We start from the raw sequence: 10,020 nt of genomic DNA, 5'->3' as shown, positions 1-10,020 counted from the left end.
ATTATATATATATATATGTGTAAAATACTTTTATGCATTTCATATGTATGTGTAAATGTTATTTCGTATAAACAATGTATGTTTCTTTTTTCTTTTATATATTGACCATTGAATTATTTATTCACATTTTTTTGTTGTTGTTTTAATAGTCAATTTTCAATAGAAACCAAAATTACAGTCTCGAATTTATTATTTGAAACGAACGAGAAAAGTTGTATTACATTAAACCAAGTGGTTCGATTTAATGGTCGAATATTATTTCAAGAGAAAAAATAGTTGTCTAACTTGTAAACGAAAAACATCGATGAAGGAGATGGAAGAAGGAGAGAAGTATCATGGAAAAACATTTGGCAAGTTCTTCTTCTTCCTATTTGCATCTTTATTTGTGTTTCCTGCCTATTTTGATAATACTAAATCGTATTGGTAACGATCAACGATAATCGTTTCTTCAAATTTATTGTACGATCTGATATAAATAAAAAGAAAATTTTCACGCCACACTAGAGAGAAAAGATATAAACACGATACCTAAAAAATACACACTTACGAAATTTTATTTGTTTAATAAAAAATAATAATAATAATAATTTTAACAAATTATTACATTTTCTCGTAAAACAATCAACGAAATAATGCGAATATTTTATTTCTCTTTTGTAAATATAATTTTATGATTTTATTTTACATTACTCTTGTATTTCTTTTTTTGTTTGTTTGTTTGTTAAATAATAACGTAATACAACGCGACAATTTTCTTGAATTAAAAGATTTGTAACACGTGTTACGTTGCAAATAAACAAATTAAATTCATTCTATTTTCGATCGAATCGAATTATTTTTAGTTTAGGATATACACTAGCAAAGTATTCTTATCGTTCTCTCTGGGTTGCTAGCAAAATGAAAATAATGGCACACAGAGGTTCGATTGCAAGTCATAAATTTTATCTGATAATAATGAGACGCGTGGTGGTACGGCAGTTACTACGACCCTTTTCCAAACGATCAATCATATTTTTGCGATAGCAAACGCACACGATTTCAACATTTTATATAAAGTTAAGAAGTCATCTATAATTACGTTAATAAAACGCGTCAAGAAAAAAATTGAGATTTAAATAAAGAAGATTAATAAAAAATAAGGGTAATTAAAAAAAAAAAAAATATACACGAAGAAAATAAATTTCTATCGTTTGACCAATGTATATATATATATTATTATTATTATTATTATAGAAAAATAAAAAGAAACTAAACTATAATCGTTCGATAAATGAATAATCAATTTTCTACGTGCCCCTGTGTGAAATAAATGGCGAGTGTGTTTCATCTAAAATTTTATTTCTTTGAAAATGACCATCCAACAGGAGGAGGAGGGATAGGGCCGTTTCGTTCTCAACGTTATGGGTGTAAAAACAATAAGCGTTCTAGATAACTCTGGTAATGGGACAACAAAAAAATTGATCGTCCTTCGAATAACAATGGACAATGTTTCTCTATACGATTATGCTGCTTTATTAATGAGTTCAGAAATGGAAATACACACGCGTGTAAAACCGATAAAAACAACTCACCTAGTTAGTGTTTCGAAGTGTTTCTTTTTTTTTTTTTTTTTTTTTTTTTTTTGTTTTTTCTTAATAAAAACACACGTATCGTTTTATTATTTATTTCGTCTTATCTTCGCAAATATGTTTATTTAAAATTTTATTAAATTATACGTTTATTTATATTCGTGAGAGAGATAAATGTGACCCGACCTTTTAAAAATATCATCGAAACTTATCGCTCGGTTTACCTTTAATCCCGGATTTAAATTATTATTAAACGTTATATCTCTTTTGAAACAATGAAATATAAAGTAAAATACAATAATTTAATAACAATGACAATGAAATTAGCATAATGTACAAGTAAATTCATAGAATATCTGAACAAAACAGCTAATAAGACCACGATGTCCCTTTTGTGAGGCTTCTCAACAGCTTTGAAAGCTTCTAAACCGAGTTTAACGCAGGTAAATCGAGCGAAGAGAAAACTTATGGTCACGAAATAATACTATTTCTATATTTGATATATATTAAATCTATGAAGAATATATCGTGCGCGTTTTTATTGGAATAAATTACAATAATTTTGGTTTCTAAATTATATTTCTTTTTACTTCCTTTTTTTTTTTTTTTTGTTTTTTTTTTTTTAATTAAAGATATATTATATAAAAACAGTTACACATTGATATATATTATAAATAATTGTTAGATTCGTATTTTTTTTTCATGTATTACATCGATAAGTAATTTTAATGAATATATTTTGGATATGAAACATAATTCCTATATATGATTGTATCACAGTAGACATAGGAAACAATCTGTAAATAATTCACAAATAGTTTTTTTCTTCTCTCAGTACGCATTAAAAATGTATTACTACAGTTATATATCTAATATATATATAATATATATAAATCTTTACATTTTACAATTACATGAATTACACGTAATATATATTATTATTAATATTATTGTATACATCGAGTCTTGTATAGATTTTATCTAAAGAGAAAAAATATTTGTAATAAATGATCATAAACTTTTGGATACATATTTTTCATCCAATTGAACAACGCAATGGGATAACGCTTGACCAACTTTTATGGTTTGTCCAATATTAAGACAAAATTGAAAGTCTTTTGGTGCTTCGAATAAAAGTACGATTGTAGATCCCATTCTGAATTCGCCAAATAATTGTCCCTTGGATATATGAGTACAATCTAAACTAGCATCTTTCCAACGTTTCATTTTCGGCCAAATAAGTTTGTTTGTAGTTAATTCCTTATCGCAATAGATTTTAATAGAACCAACATTGGTCGCTCCTACTGCTGCATAAGCCATAAAACCTTCCGCCCATTTACCGATGTATACCACGCGTTCGTTGAGCGAAAATAAATCTGGTAAAAAGCTAGCTATCTTTGGATTGACGCTCAATAATTTACCTGTAAAAATGATACGTCGTTAGTTATACATAATTATACTTTATTAATTAATTTTTAATATGAATGAGATAAAACGTTACCTTGAAAGTGTTTTCGAGATTTAATTTCCCAATCGGTTGGACTATGAAAACGATGATAATCGCCTGGTGCTAAGTAAACTGTTACTTGGTACAACTGGTTATCTGGATTTTTTAAAAGACTCTTCACATATTTTTTATTGTCCTCTTCCGTATATGTTACTTTTTCTTTAGACCTTTTAAGATCAACATCTCCTAAAAAATGCCTAAGATCGTATGTCATTCCTTTGACTTGTTCCACTCTGCAAGATGTTACTGGTCCAAAATGGAGCACTGTACCATCTGATGGGGAAACCTATATATCAAATATATTTGAATTATTATATTATAGAAAATATAAAAGATATATATATACATGGGAAATATTTGTATAATTACCATATTTGAATTCTTAGCAATAGGTCTTGCTTCCTCTTTGAGCGGTCTTACAAAAAAGTCTACCAAAGTTGGAAATCCTGACAAATCGCCGGCTACTTCTTCCAAATCAGCGTTAAAAAGTTTTGCATAACATTGATATATACCTGGTCTTAAACTAATGGGTACTTCTCTATTAGCTATCCAACCCCATATTCTACTTGTTACCCTTAACGGAAGGCAACAGTAGCAATTTACCTTAACGCAAAAAGAACATTTACTTTTACAAATGCAACTGTCAAATTTTCATTTGATTAATCAAAATGTAAATATATTATAAATACGTACTATAAAATCACTTAGTGGTCCTTGAACGACTTCACCGTCTGATGTATGTCTATTTTTCCTAAGATGCCTCCATTGAAAAAAAGCAATCAAAGAAACACCTATTCCCAAGGGAATAACTAACTTCAATTTTCCCATAATAGTAATTTTGGATGCTATTTGTGTTTGATTAGAGGTTGCATGTGATGCGTTCCTTTTTAACATCCTTTGTCCTCCTCCCAACTGCACTAAATTTCTTGAGTCACGCATAATGTTCCGATTGTATTCTTTTCTGAAACGGAGATTAATGTTAACATTATCAACAATTAAAAAATTATTTATCCTAACCTCCCCAGATATATACATACCTCCCATGTTGAAACAGCCTTAAGTATGGGAAATTCCACGAACTTGCCACCAGGCGTCGCATATTCAAATTAAAAGCACACATTTCTTTTTATTAAAGCTCTCCAATATCGGTATCCCTGATATACAGAAGCTCCTTTAATTACCTCGATCGAACTTGCATGTAATTCAGGTTCGTTTTAATAGTGAAAGAAACGTCAGTGCGCTAGTTTCTATAACCTAAAAAACACTCTGAAAAATTCATAATCCATTCTCACGGATATTCATGAATGCAAACAAAGGGGATAAGAATATAAGAAGGTATATAATTAATTCTATAAGAATAATCATCCGACACGCAACGATAGAATAAATAATAAGTATATTAAAAAAAGTTCCAATGGCGCGACAAATATGGATGACTACGCATGCGTGATTAACTTGAACGCGCGAATCCCGTTTAGCACGTTTTGCCCTCTTATCCCCTCCACTTCTCTTTCTCTTTCTCTCTCTCTCCCTTACAAACTCATAAAGACGCACGCGTGAGAAAGAGAGAGGGTTAGAGAGGGTTAAAAAAGGAAAAGTAAAGGGAGGAAAGAGGGCGCAGGTTGTAAATGTATACCTGCGCAGTGGTGTGCGGTAATACGGAGACGTCATAGGAGGAGCGTGCCAGAGAGCAGCTGATGTTGGCATAAGAAGGTGGTAATATAACAGGTGGCTCCGCGGCGCGGCAGGTGGATACATTTCTTCCTCTTTTTCCTCCCCAGTTTGTCTGCTGTTGTCGACAGTAGTAGTGCATTATCCATTGTTTTCTGACGTTCGCGTTACCTGGTATTTCCTATACACACGTTTCTCAGTTTGAATATGAGCACACGCGCACACATGCATACACATATATAAATATACATGTATAAAAGGAATGAGGTATCGGATATCGCGTGTAGCAATACAGATACACACGAATACAAATATAAACGTCAGGTAGGAGAAAAGAAGAGCAACAGCAGTGGTATCATCCCCACCAGTAAAAGCAACAGTGCCATTAACGTTGAACAACAGCAGCAGCAGTTCCAGCAAGACATCAGCACGGTCGAACGAGCAGCACGTCGTTGGTCCACTGGCGGCGGCGGCGCAGGTTGTTCGACGTCAAAAAATGACACATTCGAGTTCGAAGTATCGAGGCTCCTCGTTGCGGTAAAAATTCATCACTGTGCGTTAAGATAGGACACGATTTATTTTATTTTATATTGTTTTACGCGTATACCATAAACTTGTGTCGCGTTTTATCGCGCTTTTTATATACTTACCTTAACAACTGCCTTTGTCTCTTTCTTTCTGTCTCTATCTCTCTCTCTCTCTCTTTTTTTTTTGTTCTTCCTGCTTCTTTTACCCTCTTTCTCTTTCTTTCTCTCTTTCTTCTCACTCTTTCTCATTCTGTTACTTTGTTATTCGCGAGGTTATAATAATATTCTCTAAGGTGGTTTTTACGCGCGCATGAAGGGCCGCGGATTTGGGATAATAAAGAGTGAAACAATGCCGCCGTCCTCGCATGCGAACTGGACGAAACCGTTGCTGAAGGGAGGCCAGATGATGCAGATGCAAGTAAAACGAGTTACCGAAAGGAACGGACAGAATCTAAATTCGAACGGGAGTAACAACGATAGCAACGGTGCTAATATTCCGACCGATAGGAGAATCAAGGTGGTCCTCGTAGGAGACGGTGCCGTTGGCAAAACTAGTTTGGTTGTTTCATACTCGACAAATGGATTTCCTGGCGAATACGTGCCCACCGCTTTTGATAATTACAAAGGTACGACGTTTAAAATACGATTTTTAAAATAGAAAAAAAGAAACCTAAAAGAAACAAGACGACGACGACGACGACGACGACGATGATCCGTTGTTTGATTTTATTTATTGCAGTTTTCTTTCTTTCCGCGTTTCTTAGTTTTTTCCTCGCGCGATCAAATGTTTTTTTATTTTGATTTATTATTTATTATCATTTTTTTTACACGAATCTTTCTAATAACGATTCACACGTAACAACGATTAAATGGAACGTGAGAGAAAACGCGGGCGATATTTTCATTTGAATATTTTCACAGATCCTTCACGCATCGATAATTATAGAGATCGATGTCTCGATATTTTTAATGACAACGCTCCTTCAACGAGGCAATTTTCTTATCTTTTCCTCGTCGATATGATAAAATAGTGTTAAAAGAGATATAGTTAGATAAATTTTTCTTTAATGTACTCTTCATAAATGGCCATATCATTTAATGATAAATCGATGATTGCTTTTTCATCGTTATACTTGTTATAATAATACTTTTCTTTAAATATGAATTTTTAATTGCATTGTTTTTTCTTCTTTTTTTTTTTTAAATAATCTTTGTAATTTGTTTTCTTCATTTTATTGTTATACACTTTAAGGAAATTCCAATAATTTTTATTGTCATTGCAATGTTAGAAATTATTTATTAATTAGAATATAATATTAATGTCTTTTTAACAATCTATTTTAGTTGTGGTTAATGTTGATGGACAACCAGTAAACGTTCAACTCTGCGACACCGCAGGACAGGATGACTTTGATCCTTTAAGATCCCTCTGCTATCCAGAAACAGATGTATTTTTAGTATGCTTTAGTGTTGTATGCCCATCTTCTTACCACAGCGTTGCATCATGGTGGATCAACGAAGTTAAAAAATACTGCCCAAATGCTCCAATAATTTTAGTAAGTTAAATTGATATTATTGATTGTATAACAAGAAATATAATTGTAATAATAAAATGATCTTTTGTTTTATTTTTGTAGGTAGGAACAAAAAGTGACCTAAGGTCAGATGTACGTTTGATGCTACAGCTAGCAAGATATGGTCAAGCGCCAATCACAACTGCTCAAGGTCATCAATTAGCTCAACGATTAGGTGCAGTAAGTTATGTGGAAACATCGGCGTTAACGCATCACGACTTAAAAGAGGCTTTTGATCAGGCTATCGTTAGTGCTCTCAATGCTAGACGTGAAGGTATTGGTATAATATGCAGACGTCGAAAACCACCATCGTTATGGCGTAGATGGTTATGTTGTTTAGAAAGACCGCAGTCAAGCGATACGTAGATTTTATTCTTAAGACTCTCTAGAATGACTCTGTGATCGTAAGCATAAGCTGCCTTGCTGAACTATCATCCATGGATTTAATGGTATCGTTACAAACTTTATTACAGTTTTGTAACTCGACTGTTAAGACCATAAATGATCAGTCCTGGAATAATTCCTCGAGCCCGTCGCACGGCATAATTTATTATAATATTAATTAGATTTTTTTTGCTAGAGTGTATGACGTAATTGGCAGCTCCGCTGGTTGTGATTTTATATCCGTGATTCTATAATCCGTGATTCTTGGACGTTATTATTATTATTTTAATTATTTTTAAGATTCGTTGCACTCAAACTGTTATTGTCATTGAATTGTTTATATTGTATCGCGTGAGGCAACAATTAAAAGTTAAGCTGCATTAACTTTTCATTTTATTTATGATTATTTGAAAGACTTTTAATATAACGTTATTCTAAAAGAACTGTCATTTTCATTATATATCGAAGTAGTTTTTATAAAAGCATCATGATAAAAATCAAAATAACATCACATTTATAAAACTTAAATATTATTAGACAAATATCGGTCTGTGCATAGTGAAATCGCAGTTTCTTATTTTTTGTTTTTTAAAAAAAAAGATACGTATACTATATAGATAAATTATTTATAATGAAAAATTGTTTGCATTAATCGTATTTATATTGAATCATATACACGAGTCAACCATGATGATCATTATCGATTAGAAGGTAGTAAAAAACATCCTATTAATGATATTCGAAATTGTTATTATTTTCAATAATAACAATGAACAAACAAAAACACTTTAGGAATTGTCGTAATTCTGGGAATTACAATTTTGCTAAAAATTATAATAATGTAATAATAGTAAACAAAAATTCAGCTAACAACGGACTACTAGATCAAAAGTGTGATCGATATATTTTGTATCCGATTCGATTATAGCATGCATCGTTCGTGTTATAAGTAATGTACGTTGTTAATAATATTTAGTAGACACAAGTATGAATAACGAAAAAAAAAAAACTATTCTACGAAATTAATTATAGTATTACGAATTTTTACAGAATATAGTTACGCTTGCGTTAAGTCCTCATATTAGATACAGGAAAGGCTAGAAACATTTTTGGCAAATTCTTGTAACAGTGCCTAAGAGTACCTTACTTGCGCATAGCAATTAATTTTTTAGACAATTTTATGAACATTTTTTTAATATATATATATTGAGTCCTATTTGAGTCCCAAGCAAAATGATCATGCTCATCAGATTTCATGTCAAAAAGATTCACTACATTTTTGACTCAAATGGTTAAATTTGAATCCAATTTATATACAAGACTAAACTATTTTTCGGTTTTTTCTTTTTAATGATTTATTTGTTATGTGCATGCAGCATTAGGCTCACATTCTGTCTGTGATTGTAGATCAAAAATATCTACAGACCTAACAATATGTACCCAATACGTACAAAATATTGGTCGTATTTGCGATACTGCTGGAAGACTATATAATAACAGCTTTTAAATAATATTCAAAATATAATACAGTGTACGAAGACTTTAACAGAATGCTTTAAGAAGTCTTAATAAAAAGTGACTTATTTCTTTATCGAAGTTATCATCAGTATTTTTAATAATACTCGATGAAGTTAACGACTATTTCTATGCAATAAATCAACAGATTTAGTATTCGTGCTCATGGGTCCTATTATTCTTTGCTCATATGATGTAGGAAGAATTAGTATTCTAAACTATTAAATCGTATGCATGTAATACTAAACGTTCTTTATTGTATTTTGTATTACTATAAAGAAAAAGAGAGAGAATTATACACATATAGTTACAGAAATTATAATAGATATATATGTGTGTGTGTAATTGGTGTTCATTAACAATAATTGTTTATTTTGTTATATGTTTGCATTAATATTTTGCAAAGAATCAAAATAGAAGTGGTAACAAGAAATTTTTAATTTATGGTAGCTACATTGTTTTTAAGCATCACAACACACATCACATTAATAATAATCAAAAGCACAATCTATGAATACGATAATTGCATAATATATATTCGAACAATTGTCAACTACATTTAATATTAAGTTATTAATTAGGTAGTTACCAAGGAAGATTTTTTGATCGCTTATTTGAAAAAACTTATGGACAAAAATATTTTGATCGTCTTAAAAACTTAGTGAAAAATTAGAGAATTGTTTGATAAACGTTTATATTTCGGATATACGTTTTTTGTATATTTCCATATCTGTAAATGTTATAATCTCCGATAACAGTAATCGGATGTGTATACTTTTGAAACATTTTTACAAGTAGAAGTTTCAAAACTTTGACATAGTTATACAATTTTTGAGTATGTTAATTATTAAACATACGTATTTGATATATTAATTATTACAAATACGTTGCTGTACAATTTTGATAGTATTCCTATCGTTTATTACAAATTAATCATTGTAAATAATATCATTATTAATTGTCATTATTATTGCACGTGTTTATATATGTGTATCATATTTAACAACAGATAGTGCAAGCGTAACAAAGAATATTAGACTGAAGAGCCTACATATATAAATAAATATATATATAAATATTATAATTAATAATATTAAGCGCTTATCAACATCATCTGTATAATAAAGTGAATAATATTTTTGTACATATTATTTCATTAATATATTTTTTAACATAATTTCCTATCAAACAAAACATCATGACGATTATTAATCAATCAATGTTGTTGCATATATTGTTTATATTTGTTTATTGCATTGTTTATATTTGTTTAT

At 30.5% G+C, this 10,020-nt stretch overlaps 2 protein-coding genes across 8 annotated transcripts; one reads left to right on the top strand and one right to left on the bottom strand.

Annotated features, from left to right (window-relative positions):
* Window positions 1–2,289: 2,289 nt before the first annotated feature.
* On the bottom strand, window positions 2,290–4,797 carry LOC106791146 (phosphatidylserine decarboxylase proenzyme). 4 transcript variants are annotated; one of them, XM_014756571.1, is made up of 6 exons: window positions 4,712–4,797; window positions 4,113–4,329; window positions 3,769–4,036; window positions 3,445–3,678; window positions 3,070–3,361; window positions 2,290–2,989 (listed from the first exon to the last, which is right to left on the bottom strand). In XM_014756571.1, exons 2-6 carry the CDS (start codon window positions 4,193–4,195, stop codon window positions 2,580–2,582), a joined length of 1,287 nt encoding a protein of 428 aa, XP_014612057.1. In that variant the 5' UTR covers window positions 4,196–4,329; window positions 4,712–4,797; the 3' UTR covers window positions 2,290–2,579. The 4 variants fall into 4 exon arrangements, with proteins under 4 accessions (XP_014612057.1, XP_014612060.1, XP_014612058.1 ...); XM_014756574.1 differs by having other exon boundaries at window positions 3,769–4,031; XM_014756572.1 differs by having other exon boundaries at window positions 4,113–4,341; window positions 4,712–4,786.
* A 183-nt stretch (window positions 4,798–4,980) lies between these two features.
* LOC106791147 (ras-related C3 botulinum toxin substrate 1-like) lies at window positions 4,981–9,884 on the top strand. 4 transcript variants are annotated; one of them, XM_014756576.1, is made up of 4 exons: window positions 4,981–5,283; window positions 5,590–5,899; window positions 6,618–6,829; window positions 6,911–9,884. In XM_014756576.1, the coding sequence occupies exons 1-4, from the start codon at window positions 4,996–4,998 to the stop codon at window positions 7,211–7,213; spliced, it is 1,113 nt and encodes a 370-aa protein (XP_014612062.1). In that variant the 5' UTR covers window positions 4,981–4,995; the 3' UTR covers window positions 7,214–9,884. The 4 variants fall into 4 exon arrangements, with proteins under 4 accessions (XP_014612062.1, XP_014612061.1, XP_014612063.1 ...); XM_014756575.1 differs by having other exon boundaries at window positions 4,981–5,299; window positions 5,567–5,899; XM_014756577.1 differs by having other exon boundaries at window positions 5,193–5,283; window positions 5,567–5,899.
* Window positions 9,885–10,020: the final 136 nt, after the last annotated feature.

The sequence above is a fragment of the Polistes canadensis genome, unplaced genomic scaffold (assembly GCF_001313835.1).
Source record: "Polistes canadensis isolate GaletaPanama2010 unplaced genomic scaffold, ASM131383v1 scaffold_287, whole genome shotgun sequence".
In the NCBI taxonomy this organism is placed as follows: domain Eukaryota; kingdom Metazoa; phylum Arthropoda; class Insecta; order Hymenoptera; family Vespidae; genus Polistes; species Polistes canadensis.
Note: the sequence above shows the minus strand (reverse complement) of the source record. Positions and strands in the feature narration are given on the sequence as shown.